The sequence below is a fragment of the Tympanuchus pallidicinctus genome, unplaced genomic scaffold (assembly GCF_026119805.1).
Source record: "Tympanuchus pallidicinctus isolate F22 unplaced genomic scaffold, pur_lepc_1.0 scaffold3, whole genome shotgun sequence".
Taxonomy (NCBI): domain Eukaryota; kingdom Metazoa; phylum Chordata; class Aves; order Galliformes; family Phasianidae; genus Tympanuchus; species Tympanuchus pallidicinctus.
This window is the reverse complement of record NW_026294747.1, coordinates 3,395,980-3,421,330: the sequence shown is the minus strand read 5'-3', so window position 1 is coordinate 3,421,330 and position 25,351 is coordinate 3,395,980. Positions and strand designations below refer to the sequence as shown.

At 37.8% G+C, this 25,351-nt stretch overlaps 1 protein-coding gene across 2 annotated transcripts in view; it reads right to left on the bottom strand.

Moving 5' to 3' along the window:
- The window catches only part of PRMT3 (protein arginine methyltransferase 3), a 49,052-nt gene that overhangs the window by 12,618 nt on the left and 11,083 nt on the right, over positions 1 to 25,351 (bottom strand). Inside the window, exons 8-12 of one of the 2 annotated variants that reach the window (XM_052695688.1) lie at positions 22,979 to 23,100; positions 19,473 to 19,572; positions 12,330 to 12,408; positions 6,926 to 7,113; positions 4,456 to 4,542 (exon numbers count right to left, since the gene is read on the bottom strand). In XM_052695688.1, coding sequence (XP_052551648.1) covers positions 4,456 to 4,542; positions 6,926 to 7,113; positions 12,330 to 12,408; positions 19,473 to 19,572; positions 22,979 to 23,100 — 576 coding nt within the window. The remainder of the gene's footprint in view (positions 1 to 4,455; positions 4,543 to 6,925; positions 7,114 to 12,329; positions 12,409 to 19,472; positions 19,573 to 22,978; positions 23,101 to 25,351) is intronic. The other variant, XM_052695689.1, reaches the window with a different exon arrangement.

Here is a 25,351-nt window from a genome sequence, read left to right as displayed (position 1 = left end):
TTCATGGCAACTCAATTTCCTTTTTCTCTTGAAGGTTTTAATACATCAGTCACATCCTGTGGTTCATTATCCTTCTTTCACACCCTTCTTCCCTCCAACTTCTTACACACATCCCCTGCTCTTTGACAACATCTCCTGGGAGCAATGAAGAGATACTGCCATTTTCCTCCCAAGGGATATTGTTATTCAGCTAGGAAAGATCAACAATGATGGGCTCACAGGGGAAACACTCACAAACAAAAGAGGAAGTTTGTCAAATTGATTTCTACACTGAGGGTAATCACCATTATATTTTATCTCAAAAGCACACACAGTGATCAACTCAGAATACAATTAATGCAATACTTTCCCAGCAGCATCTACTAACTGATATTAGCCAGATGTCTCATTAAAATCAGCAGTGACAAACCCTAATTCATTACCACAAAAATACACTTTCAGAGACTAATTAAATTTATTTTTGGCCATTATCTTCGTAAGACCGAAATAAAGCTAACATGCACTTAAAAGTGCTTTGAGTCTATCAAATACAATCATTCCAAACAACTGCTTCACGCTTTTATTATCTTCAGTCTTTGAAATCTTACTACTTCTAGGACACCCCTAGGATACTACTGAGATGTTAAGTGGCAAATCATAGTAGAAAAAAAAAAAAGCAAACATGAATACTTGCTATATTTGCTCTCAGGAAAGCTTAAGACTCCTCCCATGCCAAAATAACTTCTGAAATACTAGGCACCACATACCAAATAATTCAAAAGAACTAAGAATGAATAAACTAAGAAGAGATCAATTTCTCTGCTAAGGCTGAAAGTAAACAATTTCAAATAGTATCTACTAAAGGGGAAAAAAACTGAGAAGAAACTAAGGTCAGAGTTTAGGTATGTTAAACATCTTACCACTGTAATTAGAAGGACTGCCTATACTTGAGGTCCTTAGGGGCTTTCAAGTCATAATGAAAGTAAATGCACTAATTAGTTATCAAAGAGACTGCATTATTAGTTTGATTCCTGTAAATTTTTACTATTTAACATCTGTCACTGCAGAAATGGAAACAGGTTGATGGGAAGGAGCAGCAGACTGCAAGTTAAAAGTTAATTTCTTCAAGGATTAGCACTACATTGCAAGCTGCAACAGGCTTAGGCTACAATTCCTTGCTCTGGGTACTTACTAAATTACCTCTCACTGGTTTATGCTTCTGCAAAAACAATTTTAGCAAAAGCAGCAACGCTTTCCACTCTGCTGTTACATTTCTATAGAGTGATGCCTATTGTACAACCACAGTAGTATCCTGGAATGATGCAACATGCAATTCCTCACTCCATAGTCCAAATAACAGTGTACACTAATAACCAATCTACTGTAGGATTCACAAAATAATTAATGCCATCTACCTGGATTTCTGCAAGGCCCTTGACACTGTCCCTCACCACATCCTTCTCTCTAAATATGAGAAGTGTGGATGTGAAGGATTGACTGTTCGATGGATTAGGAAATGGCTGGCTGGTCAATGCACACAGCAGGGGAGTTGAAACTAGATGATCACTGCGGTCCTTTTCAACCCAGGCCAGTCTATGGCCAGTCTAAACATTCTATGATTATGATTCTGTGTAGAAACAAAAAGCAGATGCAAACCAGAAAAACATCAAGTGTTATTTTCAAAGGACAAATCGCAATCCTAAAGCACTTCCCCCAAAATTCTCAAGATAAATGATGGACTTGTATTGTTCATTTGCTGCAAGGTTAGGCAGCCTGATATGATGGATGAACTGTCAACCCCCACCTAAACTTGTACAATTCATCATCGAAAGAGTGGAAATTTCTCTCTAAGTGTCAATAAACCTAAATGATGAAGAGCAGAATACTTTACAGAGTTCTGGCCATTTTTTAAAACCTGAACTCAGTGCAAAATTTCAGACACACCATTCCTCCACTTACTCCCTCACCTTCACCGCAGAAGTCACAACATTTAGGCATGTATGTATCTGGATTTACACATTAGTGACACACTTGCTAGGAGAACAGAATTGAAACAAAGTTTTTGTAAATATCTATTGTTAGGGAAAAATGATTTTTAAGAAATAAACTACTTTACTTTCTTCAAGCAGTTAAGGCGACAAAGAATTTGGATCAATTTCCAACTGCTTACCAGTTATTCAAGAAGTGGACAAGTGAACTAAATTAACCCATGATTCCATTAGAGCATGATCAGAAATCAAAGCTGACCTTGCCCCTAGGCAAAAAGAGTTATTTTATGAATTTACAACTAATTAGCAACTAGAGGGATTTTTGAATGAACAATGAAATTGGCAGATTTAATAAAAATCACAGGTATTACTGTGTCTTTACTTAATTTGGTGATAAATGATGCACAATTACAAAGTACTCAATTACTACACCAAGTTAATATTTTAAATTACATATATGGGAAAATTTCAGTTTAAAATGCCAACAAATTCACATGCAACCTGCTGTGCAGCAACTGCGGCGACAAATGCAGCAGTGTGAAATAACATGCAGATCCATCCAAAACCAGTTACATAAGGAAGAACTTTTTCTCTCAGAGAGTGGTCAGGCACTGGAATGGCTGCCCAGAGAGGTGGTGGAATCACCATCCCTGGCAGTGTTCAAAAGGCATCTGGATGACGTGCTGCATGATATGGTTTGGTGCTAGTGGTGGCAGTGGTGATGAGGAGACAGTTGGACTGGATGATCTTGTAGGTCGTTTCCAACGTTGTTATTCTATGATTCTTTGATTCCTCAACTAGCCCTGCGATTTGCTAAGCAGACCTATCATCTCATGAGCTTCATCTTTAAAGAACTTACTGGAATGCTCACCCTTGGACACTTTCAAATAATCAAACATAATGAGAAAACAGAAACACTGATTAACAGATACTGAATGACCAAGAAAAAAAAAAAACAAAAAGTGAACTTAGGTAGTTCAGTGTATGTAGTTTACCTTTATCTATTTTGTTTTTACTATTTTTATTAAACTTAAATCTCTTCAGAGAACAGTGACCAATTCACTCTTCAGCATAATGGTAACAACCTGTCTGAACAGAGAACTTGTGTTTCAGGAAATCAGTGGGCTAGAAAACAGCAACAAGAACAACGCTAAGACCCATTATCATAGCATCATAGAATGGCCTGGGTTGAAAAAGACCATGATGATCATCCAGTTTCAACCCCTGCTATGTGCAGGGTTGCCACCAGCTGACCAGGCTGCCCAGAGCCACATCCAGCCTGCCCTTGAATGCCTCCAGAGATGGGGCATCCACAGCCTCCTTGGGCAACCTGCTGCAGTGGGTCACCACCTTCTGTGTGGAAAAACTTCCTAATATCTAACTTAAACTCCCTTGACTCAGTTTAAAACTATTCCCCCTTGTCCTGTCACTATTCGCAGTCGTTAACAGCCATTCTCCCTCCTGTTAAATGCTCCCTTCAAGTACTGGAATGGCCACAATGAGGTCTCCCTGAAGCCTTTTTTTTTTTTTTTTTTCCTCCAAGCTAAACAATCCCAGTTCCCTCAACCTTTTGTCACAGGAGAGGCACTCCAGCCCTCTGATCATCTTATTGATGATCAGAGCCGCGCTGCCTGCCTCAAATCACCTTTTATCTCATATGTGCTTTAACAATGCTTCTAGAAGGATCTGCTCCATGATCATCCCATGCACAGAGGTGAGACTTAGTGGCCTTCAGTTCCCTGAGTCTTTCTTTCTCCCTTTCTTAAAAATAGGAGTAATATTTCCCTTTTTCCAGTCACCAGGGACTTCACCAGACAGTCATGATTTTATGATGGAGAGCAGCTCGGCAACCACACCAGCCATCTCTTTCAGAACCCCACGATGGATATTATCCAGCCCCATGGACTTGTACACGTTCAATTTCATGAGGAGGGACCAGACTTGTTCCACTGTTACAGTGGGACAGAAACCACTCCCCACACCCTCACCTCAGGGTCCTAGTAGACATGGGAAGCCTGACCACTTGTGAAGACTGAGGCAAAGCACTCATTGAGTACCTCAGCTTCTTCTATGTCTGAGAAAGCCAGCTCCCCATTATCTTCCATGAGAGAGGGAGCACTCTCCTTGGCCTGTCTCTTTCTGCCTATGTACCTGTAGAACCCCTTCTTCTTGTTTTTCACATCTCTTGCCAAGTTCAGCTCCATCTGTGCCTTGGCTTTCCTAATCCTATCTCTATACACACGGACAACAGCTCTGTATTCCTCCCAGGCTACAGGACCCTGCTTCCACTTCTCTTCCTCAGACTGTACCATGTCATCATACTACAAGAGTTTAAACTCTTTGTAGAAAGAGGGCTCATGTCACATCTCTGTAATACAGAAATTAAAGTTTCAAGACATGGAATAATGAAAAACAAAGGTTTATTTCAAACAGTGCATTAGTTAAAAGGTTCTACTGACCATATAAGAAAAAATTAAAATTATCTTACTGTACACTTTGTGCTTGTTCTGACTCTTAGGGTGAATTCTGATGAGAATTCTAAATCAGGAATAGATGCAGTATTACAGTCAATACGCTGTTGAAAAGAATAAAACAATTGTCAGATAACAGTGCTTAATAGAAATTGAGACAGCTCTTTGGATGATTTTTACAGGTTGTACAGTTACTTTCATATACAGACATCTCTGTAGGGCAGTATTAACACAGCTTTTTAAAAACGGAAGAGCCAACTATACATGCACACTGACCAAGCACCTAAAGATCCTTTCTCCCAGATGTCAAATTCAATAGACAGTGAGGAGTAATAGATTGGTACTAGGCACTGTAGCTCACCGCATTCAAGAAAGTTGCTTTTAAGTAATGCTGACAGCTTTGCATAGCTGACATTAAGCATCATTCACAGTTATATATATGGGTATCCTGAGCAGCAGCTTGAGCAATCTGGGCCAACATTCAATCATCCTCTCATTAAAAATAATGAAATTCCTCATATTTAAGTGGAATTGCATTGTGCGACAGATTCAGCTCTCATCAACTTCATCCTCTTGGATCACTAGACTTCAAGTACACCCAGCTTGCCCATGTGCTCAGGAGCCAAGACTGGCCTGGTGCTCTACCATCAGGCTTCCCAAGACTGACAAGAGTAGGCTTCCATCCCTTGGCTTGTTAGCAGCAGCCTTCTAGTGCATACTGCAAGGCTGTCATCTGACAGCCTTTGCTGCAAGAGGGCGTGGGGCTGATCAGCTTAGGCTTAATCAGGACACTCAGTTGTGTTTCCACAAAACTGCTTTCCAGACAGTAGGTCCCAGTCTGCACTGGCATAGGGGTTATTCCTTCCCACTGCAGGACTTTGCATTGACCTCTGATGAACTGCACAGAGGACGATTGGCTCCTTCCTGCAGCCTAGGGAGGCCCTCTGCTGAACAGCAGAACAACCATGGAAGCATCAGAATGTGAAGTAGGTGTGATAGAGAAGGAAAACAGGAGGTAGAGAACAGCTTGTGTCTTTTCATATAGTCATAGAACAGCATCCAGGATAATTATGATACTGTCAGATCCAATTGCAACCTGCATTTCAAAGTTTTTTTTTTTAATTTTACTTTAAATATGTAAGTATCAAATACTTGAAGTTCAAAAAAAAAAAAAACAAAAAAAACAGTTTTCAGTTAATAAAAAAAATCCACAAGTGGCATTGTAAGAAGTTCCTTAGTCCACACACCCAGCTAAAATGCCTTACATTATATATATATATATAATATATCATGTATAATATTATATAATATTATATACTGTTGACAGAAAGCACTTCATACATTACTAGTGAGTTTTTGTTACCTTGTTTTTCTTTAGGAAATATCATTCTTCCTGAAAATTACATTATAAACTATTCAAAACAAGAACTAGCTAATATGAGAAAGCACATTAAGACACTGCCTGTAATAAGCTAGTGATGAATTTTTAATCTTTCTCTCAAAAATACAATCTATTTGTTTTGTAGAATACTATTGATTGAAACAATTTACCTATAAGGCCACTTTCGCTCAACTCATTAATTTTACTATTTCCTACTGTAATTTCAAGCAAACAAGCACATACATTGACTACAGTCTATTTTAAAAACCATGACTGTTACCAAAATAAGTAAGTACAAAACCATTAAGCAGAGCCATTATCTTAAATGCTGTACAATGTGAAAGTTTGCTAAGCCCATGCAACTGTGCTGGCCAGTGACTGCTCATAATTATATATAAATTAAAAGGGACATGTGTATTGACTATGAAGATAGCCTGGTAAAAACAAGCTCAGTTAACAAAATCTAAGACATCTATAATGACTACCATCTACAAGGAAAGAACCCTGAAATTAAACAAAAGAATGAAGAAATGTAGAGGAAGGTCAAAATTAGTTATTCCCAGGTATTTATACAATCTGGGAGAAGAACCCCTTGAGAGGTCCATATTAAAGGGATTATCAGTCTCAGCACAGCTATTTTTGTTGAAGAAAGCCATAGATAACAGTGAATAATGCTGCAACTCAAGATCTTCAAAGCTAGCTAACTATGCAGACATAGCTAAGGAATCACCCTGTAACTCCATGCAGTAACTTAACTGAAGAGGGAAGGAAAGTAAAATGGAACTCTGTTGTTCTGTTAGTTTTTCTTTTCCACTTCAGTTATGCAACTTGTACCTTATTGAAATGCAAGTAAATTTCATTCTTGATAGAGGAAAATATCATGTTTAGATGGTTCTATCCTACAAGACATCTTTATGGTCTTGTTTAAACTTGGAAAAAAAAAATAATAAATATGGTGCCATATAGTCTCAACATCAAGAACCTTATAGCATTTACACAATTTTTGATATGCCAAAGTGTGTCTACATATCTGTTCTCTTCTCCACAAATAATAAAATGGAACTTATAGTCTGACTACTGAATATTCAGAAGGATCTGGTACGTACCTTAATTATGCTGGTTTCAGATATAAGAGTGCTTGGATCCAGCACCTCCACAACAGCTTCTGGAATTACAGCTTTCTTCATGCAAGACATGTCAAAGCCATATACATCCTCCCAGAAAAGTAGCTTTTCTGTATGTTTATTCATATCTCCTACAGCTACTAGACTGATGGTGCAAATGTCAGGATAAACTGCAACAACAACAAACAGATGAGTGAAATTTTATTTTCAGGCATGCATAATTCCCTTTCTAAGTGATTAACATTTAAAAAGACAAAAACTTTTTTCAGTTCTTAGACAAGATTTTTTCTGCTGTTTTCTTTTCTGCGTATGTCCACAGGGGAGACTAGACACTTTCCCCACACTACTCTGATAACAATATTTACTCCTTAGGAGAAAATCTCTTTTAGCCAAACCCCACTGTCAGGACACAAATGGAAATTTTCATGTTTGATGAAAATATTTTGGAACATCCTATTCTGGCTTCCAGAGACTGCACTGAAATACATTTGATAATTCCTAGATAGATACGCAAAATCCAGATAAGGAATCTGCAGTAGCAAGAAAAGACCTTATTTTCAGTGAAGAGCAAATATTTTCACTGAGGTATTTGGTTCCTATTTCTTATTGTGTTCAGCTGATACATGCTTTACAATCTGAAAATGACTTCCAGACACCCAAAAATAAGAGAAACTTCTAACTCTAACCAAACAGCATGACAGGAATGACAGAAGACAACCCCCTCACCAATTCTTCCCCCCAGTTTTACATCAATATCTATCATTCTTGCATTATCTTCACATTTGTGCTCTCCTCTTGCAAGAATGTTTTTAGAAAACCCATCTATTCACAGCTTTTCCAAACAGTAGTGGAAAGTTGACATTTGCCTTTTCAAGAGCTTCCTACAGGAAAGATAATCAATTCCTTACCCACTACTGATTGGAAAAGACAGGTAGAACAGCTGCTATAAATATGGCTGTCTAAAGCATTATCGAATACTAAGAGAAGCCCATTTTAAAGCTAGTATTAAGTTAGGCTTCCTTCCACAAATAAAATTCCCATTTGCCGTTAGAGCTTTAAAGGCTTCCAAATCACACAAATTAGTGTTTTTTTTTTTAAATCTGGCTTTAGAACAAAATGCTTCCTATTAAGCACTTTTTTTTTTTTTTTTTACTGATACATCAATGTGATGGCGTTAATAAAACTAAAGCAAAGTTTTTCTTTTACTCCCCAAAAAATCTAGTGAACTGTAAAATGAATTTTATCTTCAGCTCTGCTTGAAATTGGCTTACCCGAATGAGCACAGGGGAAAGCACTGGTCAGAAAGGCATTACTTTTTTTGCCTTGAAAAATACTGAAGATAGAAATAGTAAACTAGAATTATCCTGTTGTACTGTGAGAGTATGTTTAACATAACCAAAAACATCTTTTGCATGTTGTAAAGATGACTGTTCTTTAAAGAAGCTATTTCTCACATGGAGAGATTAAATTAGAACAAACAATCACATGTACATTTCAATCTACTAGTTTATGCAAAATATGGGCACAACGTCATTTTTCTCACATTCTGACTAAAACAGAATAATAAAAATCTGCAAGCTTAAACTGGAATCGCACTGGTGAACTATCATCCTCACTTTGCAGATGAGAGCTGAAAACAGAAGGTTTTTCCATGGACAGCCTACAATTAACTCAGCAGTAAGAAGATAATTCGATGAGTATCAAAATAGGAAGATGTTCAAACTGCCTTGTTTGAAACAAATTGTTTGGTTCAGCACACCTAACAGCTGTCACACATGCACAAAAATCAGTATCGGGTGTTGAAGTATCTGAAAGTAGCTTTCTAGAGCCATCAATAAGGGATTTATACTTCTCAAAGCTTTCATATTGCTGCTTACTAGTGTGAGAACTGCATTACATGCTGTATCACCAAGCATTCCAAACCTCCAAGAGCAACCACAGGCACTCCAGAAATTAAAACACAACTTTACACAACAACATTAAGTGACTACAGGATGCAAGGAATGCAGTGAAAGCATACAAGAGAGGTGAAAGAGGACCCAGATACAGAAAATACTTACAGAAATGTAGAGAAACTACATACAAAAATGACAGCGAAACATGGACTATTCTATAACATTCCTTCCTTAGACTAGCTTGCATTTCCAGCATGTTCTCTTAAGGGAAAAAGTTTCCTATCAGACTTTATTAAGTCTCTTTATCTACATAACAAATCCTTTAATCAGCAGTGAAATGTCTTCGACCACATAAAGTACAAGCAAAAACAAAACAAAACAAAAAAGGTAAACACTGCTGCCCAAGCCTAATTGATAGTTCTTGTTCATTCCATCAACAGAACAACAACAACAACAAAAAAAGCCAGACTAAGCCTGTTCTGACTTCCAAAAAATAAATCTGAGCTCCATAAACAAGTCGTGGGCAAAAGATGACAGTGATACACCAACTGCTAAATTTGCAGACCCAATCGCATCCGGAAGCATACACTGTATTGAAGTTTGACTGGGAACGTAAGCACATTATCCAAGTATCATCCTAAATCATGCTAAAACAGAAGAATTTTGTCAAGGTTTAAAAGCATCTCCTTCAACCTGCATTGCCACCATTACCCCTGATCCTCCAAAAGTCTCCTGCTTTTTCTGCAGCTTTGTAACACCTTCCTGTGCAATCTTGACCGAGTTGTCATTTTTTCCCCCTGATGAAAGCTATGATTCAATAATTATTCCTTCTCAAAGATGAGCTGACCAAAATGCTGACTGGACAAAAGCACATGCTCCACCGTGCTCTCAGATTCATCGCTTTGACATCTGTGTCCTTCTCGACTCAGTGCCTTGAAGTCATCTGTCACTAGTAGCAGCTCACGTGGTGAACAGTACACAATGGGAAACCCTTTCTCCCTTAGCAATGCCTCACAAATTTCAGGATGCTGAAGGGTAAGACAGTAGTCCCCTGGATATGCAGAAATAATTCCAAGTGAATACACCATCTTTTTTATACGAACGAGTGATTACATTTTGAACTATACCTTCCTTGCCTATGTCACTCCTAACTGATGTGCACTGCACTCAAGTACATGGAAAAAATATGCACTCAAGCAAATAAACAGCTTTGAAGAACGAACAGATGGGTCACAGGCAGCAAGAATTTTATGTTCTCAAATAAAACTATTGCATACTATACACATTACCCTAGACAGTTTGGCATAATCTGACTCAGTATGCCAATAGGTTAAGCTGAAGTGGCTATGATATGACCAACTGGACACGTATCTGGGAATCAGGGTTCTCCTCTTGCCTCAGTCACTGATGGATTTGGCCAAGTCACAGCTGCTCCTACTGCTTTTCTCAGCTTGCAAACAGCCCCTATAAATAACCATTTTGGTTTAATAACTCTAAGAGGCTTCAGACAGAATTAATCTCTATGGCAGAACTCAGGAGTTTCTCTGTTAAGATGTTAAGTACTGGATGAGCTCTCAGTTTCAGCTCATTCAAATTTGGATGTGCCCACACTGCTGCTGCTGTACATCTATGCTGCAGAAGCACCGGTTTTGTTAAACTGATCGTTGAGCAATTTTGGCACAGATCTTCGGCACAGCCATTTACCTGCTATGCAAACTGGCAGAGCAGTAACAGCAAGCATCTTAAGCATTCTGTTTAAAACCTGACAGTACCAGTCTGGTACTGGAATACAGTATACCTAGTAGCAAGAGTCAGCTAAGAACCCAAGATCATTCTGAGACCACAAAGGTTAAGCGTACTACAAAAGCATCACACTCTCTCAAATGGAAACCGTTGAAGCTCAAGCCACTAGCAAATATGCCAACAATACAGAAAGATCCTAGAGAACAAGATTCTATTATAGTTTCCACAGAGGTCAACAATTTCTGGCTCCATTCAAAAGGCTGTGGAAGTACTAGCTAAGAATAAAGTGATTCCTTACTATTTTAAAATATGTCCTCAAATTTAATAATTACACTGTGATGTAAAATGATTAGCATATACCTACACAGAGCACATTACAACTGCGCTCCAGATCTGGCTGAAAAGAAAAATGCTTTTATTCTGTGTCAAGTTGTTCAAGAGGCTTCTATTTTCACACATGAACAGTAATCTCAACCAAATGTTAAACTGCATTAAAAAACTGCTTCTTTTCTTCTGCACTCTGTAGCATACAAAAGCTTACTGCAATCAAAGTGAAGCACTGCAGCGAGCACTGTTACACAGTCATTAATCCAATCATTAAGGCAGCCTGGTGAAACTAACTATGCGCATGGTTAGCACAACTGGGGGGAAAAAAACCAGACTGATGGCTATGATTGAAAAGGTCAATATGAAATACAACATTGACAAAGGAATCAACTGAAAGGAATAAAGCATAAGCAGAGCACAAGACCACCTCATGCACACTAAATATTTACATTATCAACTATTTAAACATTGCTCAAGATGACGCTATCTAATTTACTTAAAAGGACAAAAGAACTCAATTTCAAAGTGAAATATTTTTCTTCTGTCACTTCCCCACCTCTCCAGCCAAAAAGTCCATTCCTACTGGCACAGGATAAAAATTCTGAACAGAACCAACGGAATTCCATTGGTTAATTCATAATTTTTAGCATATGAAACCATATGTCTTCCCCACACTTCCACTGCCCTAGAAAGCACTCTATCCACTTTTCCTTTAATTCACCATCGTGAATTCTTCATTCTAGATGTACCTTACTGAACAGTGCTACATCTTAAAGAATAAAACCTCTTCTGTTTGTAGTTTTGCAGAAACTGATATTTAGAGAAAGGAAAACAAATGCAATCTTTTCTGATCGCTGCTATTTAGCTTCATGTATTTTGAAAGGTTTTAAACCCAGTGCCCTAATTTGATTAAAAGACATTTATACATCTGTATTTGTCCAGATAGGCAACACTCATTCTTCAAATCAGAGGATCTGGGGGAAAAAAAAATTAAGCATTTCTCATTGAAGTATACAGCTTGAGGTTACCATCCAAATCCTTCAATTAAGGAAAATAATACCTCAAAACATAAAAGTGTACTCTTAAAATGAAGTTTATTTGCCACTGTGTTTCTTTCTTCCCCATCCACAGGGGTATGTGTGGAAAGAAGTAGGGAGGAAAAATTTAGGCCATGCTTAAGAATAAATAACCCCTTCAAATCTTAAAAACACCATTAACATGAGACCTTGATACCCCACCTAATGCTCTTCTACTATCCACACAGTAAATTAATGCCTTGAAGCTCATGCTAATGGAAACATTTTTCATTTAGACTGGCAACTTTCTCATTCATGCATAGCTTATTCCAAGTCTCCGAGTTCTCCGAGTTAATTTAGTTTTCCCTCAGAGCTAAATTTATTAAAAGAATTATGCACACCAACCTGAGCCTCCCTCTGCCAGGTACTTGTCCTTTGCATAGATGACAGAATCCAGCATAGACTCAAAGAGAAGGAAATAACCCTGTATGCACACAAGGGAAAGAATTTTAGAAGTCATTACAGTTCTCATTTAGCATACTTAATAATACAGACAGACTCACCAACACGGTTTGAGATTTTTACATGTCCACACTGCTTGCTAAGCGCCAGCACCTAAAGAATTTCTCAGTAGCGCCATCACTTCGAACCTCATGAGATAAACACCCCCACGCTACACATACCTTAACATCTAATCAATCAACAAACTGTAGGCAATAAATATCCACCTAAACCAACTTCCTGAGTTCCAAAACGTCAAATTCACCTTCAATCCCAAGTGAAAAGCTCTAAGTATTATTTTATAGCAATAACTCACAAAAGAAATTCTTTTCCTACTGCGAACCGCAAGCAGCGTTAGAACTATCGCAATGTAGGAAGTCACTGAAACACAAAAGGAATGCATCTTTGCTTCTTGACATTTGCAACCTAGTGGTACCCTGCACCAGACTGGACAACGCTCAGAAAGATAGGTGGAAATGAATCACACTGCAAATACATGAGGTTCTCTGAATGGTCTGCATCATACAACAGCACCAGAACTTAAAATGTTCTCAGGATAAAATTCCTGAGTGCAATGTTTGCTTAGTTTTTTTTTGTGCTATGGTTAATTTTAGAGAAGGTTGTACTCTACAGCATAGATTAAAGCAGAGAATACCACTCTAGCCAAGTAGAGCAGCTTATTGTAAACTTCCCAGATTTTCAGTCAGGCATTTTCTGAGCGCACAAGATAGAGAAGAGCATTACACACAATTAATATTTCAAATAAAACATTAAACTGCAACTACTTGTAAGTCAAATCCAAATTTCAAAGAGACATACAGCCAAAAGTTTTGCTACCATCCTGTCTCCAAGTTTGAATATGATCTCTGCTGAATAGTGCAGCGCATTTCATTCACATTCTTATGACATCAAATAAATTCAGACAAATCCAACCAGGATACACTTTGCTTTTTCGCTTCAAGCAAAATCCTTACTTTTGCTCGTAACACAGCTTAACCATGTGGCTTGATTTGTACAATTGACTGACAATAGAGAAGAACAAAAAAGAGAATGGAAAGTCCAGATTTCAGACTTGCAGTCCTACAAGGTCAAACAGCAGGAACCAAGCAAATCTGTAAAGACTGCTTTCCCTTCTCTCACCCTTCCAACAATTCTATATTTCTACAGCCACTGTTTTTTTGCCCTTTTGTTCAATAAAAGAACAGTTGGAAAACTACAGAAATGTCCTTTTCTCATCCTATTTCTAAGATGACAGTGCTCTACAGGATACTTTTCATCCAAATGCTGCCCTCTCTTCCACTTTATTGCCTAACTTTCACAAAATCCTTAGAGTGAACCCCAGAACGAACATTACTGCTTTGTGAGCAATACAGTCTTTTGTAAGCTTTGCAAAATGGTTGAAAAGGCCAGGGGCTCCTATTGCACCAGATTATTTTATGCTTTCAGCAAAGCTGAAAGCACAGACTGGAACCATAAAGCTCTTCTTAATTCTTGCCGTTCTAAAAATATGATGCATTTGGCTCATATAAATTCTTCTCATGCTTTTAAATGAAAATGTGACTTCAAAGACAAATCTTACAAATAGTTAACACCAACAGTCAGCAAGCTGCAAAGCAACATCTTAATGTATATCCATAAAGATAGATACAAAGAAGGATATCCACTTCTTTCTGTCTGAGATGCCCACTATCTACAATCTCTGGAAGATGCACCTCCTAACGAGCAATACAGTGAAATTCTCACAGTCCTTTTCCCAAACCATTCCACTCCAGCATTGCTGTTGTTCTTCCCCTTATCCCCAGTTCCATACAGCATTCTTGCAAATTGCATGAACTGTCAGAGGTACTGAATCAAGTCATTTATTACTTATACCAAAACATTTTGCCCTGTGCGCTGTGTTCAGCTGCAGTGTAATTTAGAATGTAATTTCACAGGCTGCTGCCTCACCTGTAGGGGTGCCATCTGGAGAGAGAACTACACTGGTTTTCTCCCCATGATGCTGTGGGGCAACATTCCTGCTTCCATGTTTCCACCTCAAAAAATGCTCAGTGTTTTGTTTGTCTGTTTTACTTCAGTATATACTGGCACCCTCAAGATTAATGAGCACAAAGATTTCTAGAACACAAAACTGTGAGTAGAATACTGATAATTTTATCTTGCTACTGGCTGAGCTAATAGGCATAAAAGACATCTTGTATGCCCCTTATATCCATATCTTGCATTTTGTAACAGGACTGTAAAACAGTCCGAGAACTTGGATAGCTTAGTATCCTGTATTGTTACATTTTCCTTATTATTCAAATAGACAACATCATTCTAAGGTTCACTTCTATTTAATTCAATACATCGTAAGTATAAGCAGCTCTTTCATTGGTGAAATCCAGATACAAATCCAGATATATCCAAACAGTGGTATTAGCATGCTTAGATCAGCAGAAATTTCTAGAACTTTTACTACAGCAGAGAAAAAAACCCCACGCAGCAAGCACAGAACCAAGAAACAATATTTACCTACATGCCTACTCTATGATATAACAAAAAAAAAGCAAAAAATGAACAATACTTCCTGTTGTATCCTTGAACTCATGCAAGATGAGCAAGAACATCAAAAGAGCAGATCTGAAGCGTGCAAAGTGACATTCGCTATTAACATAAGAAAATAAAACACTCTTTCAAAATAAAAAGAAAAAACACCAAATAAACACAACACTGCAGAGAAATCAAAGTACTCAGGCACTTAGTACGCTTCTCACACAGAATTAAAAGAAATAAAATCTTAAGTAAACTTGAAAACTATATTTTTATTGTTTTATAGGAGTAGAACACCTCAACATAGAATATGAAGACCACACAAACACTAGCAAGTGTTAGAAAAAACAAAAAACCAAGCACCAGCACTGGGTGTCTACATAGAAACAGCGGAAAGGAGCAAGGGTTGATAAGATTGCTTCCAGTATTTCAGACACACTCACTTCGTAGTACTTTTCCCAAGATCCAGGCTACCTCTACTCACAAATCACATTAATATCATTTCAAAATTACATAAGACAAAACAAGAAAAGGGTTATTAGCTGCCTGAGCAACATGAGCACTAGATGCCATTTTTGATTTTAAGAATCCGATAAGAATCCGATTGTTTCCCAGTTTTTCCACTCTTAAGATGACACTGCATGTTCAGTATCATACAGCACTACGTAAACCAGCAATGTATGGCAATGCAGTGTTCTGACATTGAATTTGAGACAACCATCTCAAACCCCCTACCATTAAAACCTGAGGACACTTGATAGGGGGATAAATATTTGAGAGGGGAACAAGTCTCTCAATCTGTACCTTCATATTCCTAGCTGCAGAAGCAGAAGCACTGACTGGAAACAAAACAACTGTAAACAGACCCAGCTGAATAACAGCATTCTAGAAAAACACTGTATTTTTTGTTTCTATCCTTTCAATGGGCTGCCTGCAAAGCTTATGATTATACAGCCAGACTCCACACGTGCAATAACACAGCCACATTCTGTACGCTGATAGCAAATCTTGTCCTGCCAAATATTCCATTTCACCAAAAACAGGCTTCAAGGACTTGGCACAGCAGCTCCTCTTTCAAATTTATTTATACTTTATTTGCATCTTTCCTTAGAAATTCATGTAAGCCTACAATTTGTGCAAGAAGAGATTTGTTTGTAGGTTTCCTAAGGTAAAAGCAGATAAGTAAAAACATAACCACTAAAACATAACTGGTAGTTTTACAACTTAAGGCTTCCAAAGCTTTGGCACGTGTGAACTCGAGACAATTAAGGAGGATGGAGCATCAGAAGCTTATAGCCCTGGAACAGATTATTGGGCAATCCTGTACAGGGAAACCTCTATGAAGGACACCAGCAGTGAGATCTGGTACAAGATGCACCCACTTGTACATTCAGTTTATCTCCAACAACCAGAAGACCTTGGTCTAGCAGAATCAGTTTGGTTAGCAGAACAGATTATGATTTGGCCATTCTTATCCACAAGCTAATATGGTTCATGATATGAACTGGCTTTTCAGCCCTCCCAGCCTACAGCACTCAAAGCACATGCATCTAGCCAATAATACTTCACCAGTGTTCTGCTACAAAGAACCCATAGCTGTCTTCAGAATGCAAATATCTAAATAGACGGATTTATCTGGGTATCCACTATTGTAAGAGGTCCTCCATCTTCAGCAGTCTTCCTTTCAGACACCAGCAGAAGAGCTTATAGCTCAAAACACATTCCACTGTCTTTCAGAACAGTCCGCATGCTGGTTTTAGTAGAATACAATTACACAGATGCCCTTATTGCCCAATTTTAATTTTGGTATATATACTTCAGATGTTACAAGTAAGTCACTTAGCTGTTACATCAAAAGTAAGATCACTGTTCACTGTCTGCTAATTCCTTTCACAGGCTGGAAAAAAAAAAGCCACAAAAGAGGCAGTTGCTCATGGTTCACCCTCTAAGCCTTGAACAAAACAAAACTGGATCTAAATAAATTTTCAACTGAAAAACATTATTTCAGATGATGACAAGTATTGATTTGAAATACTGTTTGGATTTGTCTGTATCTGACATACAGATACCCAAACTACTCATTACATAATATTTAAGATGGTTCTCTCATTTCTGTATATTCTAAGGGAATAAATGTAAAAATGGAATAGGTAGGAATAGCAACCTGTGGAAGTCACAGGTCACTTACACAAGTAGAATAATCACCAGAAATCACTGCAGTGAAGGTGCTCGTAAAGCAGTGCTGTACCTTTGATAACACACTCATGTGCCAGTTTTCTCAGAAAGTGCATTCTAGAAATATTCCTGCTGGATGCAGCATCTTTCCCTCCCTCCAGCCTCCATTCTATTGCTGCACACCTGCTTATAACTTCCTGATGCATGGCTCTAAAAAGCTTACAGAACTGGTCTTCAGCACCACTCTCTGCCAAGCAAAACCAAGCGATGGCTCCATAGCAGGGTTTAGTAATTGCTAGTGTAGCAGCTTGCTGGCTAAAAGCAGCAGCAAGTTTTCATATTTTTTGTTACAAAGAAAAATTACCCATTGAGGTTTCCCTGCTAGTTCATCCAGACACTCCAAACAAAAAACAGAAAACATGATATACTGAGATCCTTTTTGCTTCCATGCTTAGTAAGTACAACATCTTCAAGCAAGTGGTCAGTCAATTTTCAAGCACTTCTGTTCTCATATTAACACAAAATATTTCACACTGCTCAGAATCAGAGAGTGAAAAGAAAAAGCCAATTCACACAGTTGTGAAAATGGGGAACATGAGAAAGCCAGACAAAGAGGAATCTTCATTTGCATCTAGACAACATAAGACTCCTCTCTGGACAGTGTTGGAACTGTCTGTGCTCCATACCCAGCTATCAATCTTACACTCACAGCATTGTCCTCTTTATCTCCGTATTGCAGCAACCTATAAAAATAGTAACACCCCTAAATGTTTAGAATACCTCATTAAGTCAAGAGTACATTTATATAATTGTAACATTAAAAGCTAAATCAGCACCAAAATGGGAAACAGAGAACATCCATTACCTGATTTCTTACATGAAGTGTTTTACATCGTCCTCTATTTCACCTTAGAGGAATCCATTTACAACACATCTTAAGTTCTGGAGTGCCCAAATCATTTTCAAAAGCAAAGCTTGGACTCCAGAATAAAAAATATGCTCTTGAAAACATGATTCTGGCACATATATTAGAAACTGATCAGAAGTTTCCTCAAAAGAGCTATTATTGTTTCTAGTGAAGTCACTACGTTGTCAGAAATCACCAATCATAACACACTGGTTTTTAATCCACTACTACCACTACTACTCGTTTAAATCTTTACTGAAACAAGCAACCTCCACCTTAAATTCAGCTCATGCTTTACATAACATTCTTTACAGCAGTGGAACAAAACACACTTATAGTTTGCCAGCACATGAAAATACTTCAGAACAACTTATTTTCACCTTTATCTGGAAGTTAAGTACATACGGATGCACAGTGAACATGCCCAAAGGCCTCTCTGCATCTAGAACAGCCACACAAAAGAATTTAAGCTTTCATTACTGATCTTAATGAAAAATTCTTCTATCCTTTAAATTCAAATCCGAACAGTGGCAATTATTATGGAAAAACAACTTTTTTTTTTTTTTTAAGAGCTTTTTCAAGGTCTGTGACATAGGAAACTGAATTGTGGAAGTCCACAAAAAAAGTCAGAGTGCTTCCTCCCACACTTTTGACAATGAACAGACTAAACCACTATGTAATTCAGCCTGAACCTGGGTCTTGACAAACAGATTTCTTTATTAGTAGCAGTGCAAGGCAGCAAGCACAACTGTGTTTGAAAAAAAGCATATGAAAGAATGATAACAGTCCAGCACCTGAAATCAAACACATTCCAGGAAATGACCGACAGGAAATGCACTAAGCAGCATACAAATGATCCATTATCATCATCATGTACTTTTACAATCAGTTATTTCATTCATACACTAAAAACTCTGCAATCAGCAATAATGCTGTTTTCAAGTTCTCTCTCTTTACAGATTTCGCAGCATACATGCTCCTCTAATTCACTTTCCCTGTCTTGAGTTGTCTTCATGGACTTAAAGGCATTTTATTTATCAAAATGATCTAAGCTACATGACTAATACAAAACATGAAGTATTATCATAAGAGCAGCTTTAATATTACTATTCATGAGTATGGAATAGTTCCATAGATTTGCATGCTCAACTACGTAACTCCAACTTACTGGCTATATCCAAAACAGCTTAACTGTACCTACAGAACTTTGACCTGAAGTAACACGTACAACGAAGATGAAGAATTCTATTTGAATACCACATAATTTAAACTGTCATCCCACCTCCCAGGTTATGAAAAACACTGCTATAAGCACAATGTCTTGTTGGTTTAAGAAGTAATCCTTGAAGAAGAACTTTTCAGGCGTTTATAACGAAACAATGCATTTTTTTTCCTAAGAACAGCAATGCTTTGAAAAGAACATTCATATGCCTTACCATCCATTCAGATATAATTACATCCACTTTCTCCAAAGGCAGATCTACTTCTTCAATTCTTCCTTTGATTAACGTAATGGTATTTTCAAGTTTATTTAATCTGCAAGTCATAACATAAGCCAGTTAGTTTATATTTCCATTAGATGCTGTCAAGAGAGATATACTGATGTCTCTACTGAGCCGTTCTTCCCTCCTCCCCCCAAAAAAGGCTAAGAGGCAATATTATTCTTGTTAGTTATACTTCAGAGGGTATGTTACCAGAATGCCAAAAATTTCAGGACATTAAGCATCAGGCAAAGGTGGCAGACAGTACAACTGTGTACCTCCAACTTCTTGTGCATGCAAGCGTGCAGACTTCAGAACCCAGAACAGAAAAGCAGCCAATTTACAATTATACTCCTTTTTATTTAAAGTTGCTTGTTTCTAATTATCCTTCTTTGACCCTTGTAGTGTAAGTCTGCAGTGATTAGAGGCTACTCATCACACTAGGACAGAAATCGAAGTTAGCTTTGTACAAAGCTCTTCTGCACAACTGTGCTGTTTTGCTTTCTTTTATCATTTGAGGAAGCCAGCAGCAAAGCCACTGAGAACATTCCCATTTAGAACAATATTACAGTTACTCCATAACGAAGGCCTTGTCCTCGCTGTGGTTTTTGCCAAAATTATCTGCAATGTTTAATTATCAATCAGTATTACCTCACGCACAAGTAATGACACAAATATTCTTTCTGTATAAGGAAGGTATTTTTGAAACAAAAAACTCCATGACAATTAAATTGCTACATACCTCTAGCTAATGTTACCGAGAGCAAAAAAGTACTCCCAAAGAAATTTATCTATCCACTGTAGTTCCCATCACTGCCCCTTCCCCCCACAGCCTGACATCTCACTCTCTCACACCATCTGACTCTCAATGCAAATCAGTAATCACATTAAAAATTCCATCTAGAAGACAATAGGAGAAAGATCAGAAAAAAAGGAGGGAAAGGGTCAAAGGGCTGCTTGAACACGTGGGCTGTAAGAAACATCAATTAAATTCTGCACATGCGACAGCCTTCCCTTAGAAGAATAGCAGTTCACCACTAATATAATACTTAGTTTTGTAAACAGGAGTCAAAACAGAAGTTCAGAGGGAAAAATAAAAACAGAAATTAAAAGGGCTATCACTTGTATCAATATTTTAAGAGCAAAAAGGATGTAAAGATAACATTGTAAATGACACTGCACAAGGACACTATAAACCAGTACTCTTCCTCAGTATTAATTACATACTTAATTTCAATTGTAACATACAAAGAAGTTTACAGACTGTAGGAAAAACAACTTGGACACTATTTATGCACTCCACGTTGCAACTAATACTTAATATTGCACTTTTCTTAACCTGGTATTTATTTAACAGAAAAACGTTACAGCATCCAAGTGTGACATGTTGTGTCCCCACAGTTACACCTCAAGAACAATATTACTGTATCATTAAAATCCCATGAACTGTGATCCCCAAATTCCTCAGCAGCTATTTTTGCTTTTTATTTCACAGATGCTCTGAATAGAAAAAGCATTATTAACCTCAGTTATCAACAGTACATATTTTAGCCTACTTTTCCCATGCCTCAAACTCGAAAATCCTTAAGTGCTCAGGCACCATTCTTTTATTTTTACACAAACTCACAAGCCTCCAATATTATCCCAATAAAGGTAAATTAGTGAAACATTGAATAGATAAATAAACTATTACATGAGAGGAAAGCCTTCCAAACCATGAGATCTGAAAGAGTTGAGAAAAGTAATACAAAGTCTGACAGCCAGGTATCAGAGGTGTTCCTCAGGATTCAGTGCTAGATCTGATACCAATCGAGCAACCTAGACGATGGGAAAGAATGCACCCTTATAAAATTTCTGGATGGATCTCAACTGAGGAAAGCAGATGATAAATTAGAAGGGAGAGACTGTAGAACCAAGCTGAGAGGAACCTCAGCTTCACAAAGACAAAGACCACCTCAGCTGGAATAATCACAAAACAAGACAGATTGGTTCTTGAGGATTAGAAATCAACTCTGGTTGCTTTTCTCCACTCTGTTCTAACAAGGGGTGCTGGTGAACAAGATGAACGTGAGCAACCAGCACGTCCCTGTAGAAATAATAACCAGCTGTGTCATATACAGAAGATGGGAGCAGCAGCTCAAGGAACAAACATTTCCTATTTGACACTTGTGAAAATACACCTGGAGTGCAGCATCCAGATGGGAGACCTGCAGTACAAGACAGTGACATATGGGATTCACCAGGATAACCAGGGGCTGGAGCACATAACACTCAGGGAGAGACTGAGAAGTGGGTTTCCTTAGCTTTAAGAAGGAAAGGATAAAAGGTGAATATCCACTGCCTGCCCCTACCTAACATGAGGTTGAAGAGGTGACAAAGCTAGCCTCTAATATCACAAAGACTGGATGAGAGGCAGTGGACAAAAGCTGCAACCACAGAAATTTCAATTTGATATTTAAAAAATAAGAGGCTAGTCAAATAAGACATTTGCCAGAAGTTCAGACAGATGTGGCAATGTCCAGAACTTGACCAAACAATGTCTGAACCACCTGCTGCAGCAGAACCCGAACTGAATGGTGCCTAGACCAGATGTCCTTCAGGGGTCCCTTCCACTCTACACAATTGTGTGACAGTTTACATGGTACACATTGTATTTGTCGTTTTCACTGAAACATCTTTTCTTAGCAACCTCACAAATAGCATGCTGTATAGTGCTACTGAAATGGATTTTTTTTCCCCTCAAACTATAGAAAACAGAGTACAATGGTAATCACCAATTAGTGGGAAAAAAAAAAAAGAGCACTATGTTTCCAACTAAATAAAATGAGATAGTAGACTTTTATTACTCTCCACAAAGAGTGAGTCCCTTAAATATAGTAACATAGAAAATCTTACTAGAGAAAGGTTGATACCACATAATCACAAAATTTCATGTCTCTGTTGGTGTTAAAACTGGTGAAAATAGCTAATACATAACAGGTTGCACCGGGAGGTGGTGGAGTCACCTGGAGGTGTTCAAGAACAATTATATGCTGTACTAAGGGGCCAAGAACAATTATATGCTGTACTAAGGGGCATGGTTTAGTGGGGAAATACTGGTGGTAGGTGGACGGTTGCACTGGATCACCTTGGAGGTGTTTTCCAACCCTGGTGAATCTATGATTCCATAACAAGCTTTTTTTCATTTTTTTTTTTTTTCTTCTTCAAATCCACAACAGTTCCAACAGGAAGATCTAAATATATATATATGTGTATTTAAATGGACACAGTAAAGTGAAGCTTTCAATTTTCTGTAATCCACAAAATCAGCTTACAGAAATTAAAGCCTGTTTTAATCTTCAGATCAAAGAAGGACTTCAGTAAAAGACAAACCAAGTGATACGTGATCATTAATTAGGAAAAATATTTTAATAACTTTTTACAGCAATATTTACCATACGCTCTTTCCACAGCTTTCCTACCTAATGATGTCCATGGCTTGATAAATGATTTCAGATTGGTCTACTCCAATCACTTTCTTTGCACCTGCTTTGGCAGCAAACATGGAGAGTATTCCAGTTCCGCAGCCAACATCCAAAACAACCTGAAATGAGTAAGCAACATATTTTTGCTTCCATTTATTTCCTTTGCTCTGATTTTTCTACACACTCTTCTACACGTTCTAATGGAAGAAAAAAAAAAAAAAAATGTAGCATCAGATCTTCTTATTACATTCAGACATCCAAGTCAAATCACAATTGTAACTTCAGATCTCCTATAGGATCCTCTGCCTTTTACAGACTGGCAATAAAGCAGACCAGCTCCCGCTGCTGCTGAGATCATTTTCATCCCAAGTAACTACTTAGGAAACAACTAAAAAGTTATATAAAAAGGAAAAAGAAGAAATGAGAGCCTTAAAAATTGTAATATTAGTGAATCATCCTAACAACTGAATTTAGCACATTCTAACTTTGCAGTTTCTCCTGAAGTCTGAAAAAAATTGTATTCTTTCCAGTAGTTTAATTCCAACTATAGCACAAGAAGATAACGTATACATAAATACTCACAAAGCCAAAAGCCTTTATATTTTCTTTAAGTAGATCTGTTAAGTAATTTCAACAAGTGTAAAAAAACATTTACAAATTAATTCTAAAATATCTACATTGCTCAATATAAAGAACATCTGAAGTCACTGAAAATTCGTATCTCTTTGTGTAAGAAAAGAAATGTCTCAACCACAGACTGTTCAACACTAAGAATGCATTCTCTCAACATTCTTACTATATCAATATTTATCTTCTTCATTGGCTATGTCCTTTTTAATCCAAAGTAAATTCACACAACTGTTCCTATCTTACATCTTAAGATTTCTGATTTTAAATCATAATTACATGTTTGTGTGTTTCATTCTTCCCTTCAAGTACAAAAACTCAATGCGATAGTTAAGAGGTATATATGCTTCAAAAGGAGAATACAAAAAGAAAGAAAATGCCTACTCATTGATAACACCAGTGTGCCATACCTTCTGAAACTACTAGTAACAGTAATCAAAAGAATCATCCATTAGAAGGCAGTACCAACTTATTTCACTAGCTCCCCTTAGCACAGATTCCACTGTTGTAAAATGGTCTTCATAGCTTTCATGACATGGCATTAATTCATTAAGGAGATATCACATCACTTAGTAATCAATGTCACGCTTGAGAATTACAACTCCTTTTTACAAAATATTTCAAGGCAATAATGCACTCTTATGAACGAACAATTAAGACTGCTTGGCACAACAAAAAACTTACATAAGCCCTTTTAAATTTCACACTACAAGTTTTCAGAATTTAAGCTCATGAATGTTCTGCACAATAGGCACGTTTGCACTGTATATTATACAACTTTGAGGATGAATACAGACAACAACACTGAAGCTAGCAAGAATTAAAATACCCTTTTATACTTTGCAACAAAGCGTGACTTCTGTTGCAGTGCACAGGGAAGCAGCAACTGATGAAGCAAATGCCACCTGCCTTCATAAACAAACTTACTATCTGGAATCAGCCTAGAAAACACTGGCATCCCAGCACTACCTCTGAAACAGAAGTTGGAGACATAGTTGTTCTACTTGAAGTCTGCAGCTTTCTTCCAAAGGGAGTCTGTGCTGTGACCCATCTGCGACATGTTACGCAGGAGTAGCAAAGGCTACAGAAGTGCCTAGGCTGAAATCTTCTGGAGACAGGAATAGGAAGTTAATAGAATGTTCCTGCAGCTGTTGAAATCTCATGCCCCCAGAATCATCTGTTCTAGCACTTGACCATGGTAGTTAACAGAACTGCTGAGCCATGATAGCTAGAAGTCAGAGCCAAAAACAAACCTCTGCAAAAGACTGCTCTTGACATGTAGTTGTATGAAAGAGAGCAATCACCACAAATGGGAAAAAAATCAAAATGGACAACATTTGGATAGCTGCCCTGGTCACTTAAAAACCCAGATGGAACTCATCTAGACTTAGGCAGGGGACAGGGATGGAGAAAAAGGCAAGGGAGAGAATACGCACAAGCTGGAACACATCTGAGGAAGGGAAAGGCGAGCAGAATGATCACCAGTTAGCCTAAGGACAAGGGTCTGCAGCCAATACATTCTTGCAGTGATCACATATGGCCACTCACCAGGGATCTGGAACAGCTGGACTAGTGATCTGACTATACCATAACACACGCCGTTATCTTGTTTTCATAGTAGGAAAAAAAAAAGTACTTCAAATTCAGAAAAACAGGCTTTTAGCTAATTTGGTCAATTAAATTAATTCCATCTATGAATTCTTAGTAGAAGGGATGTTTTAAAAACCTATTTTTTTCTCCTCA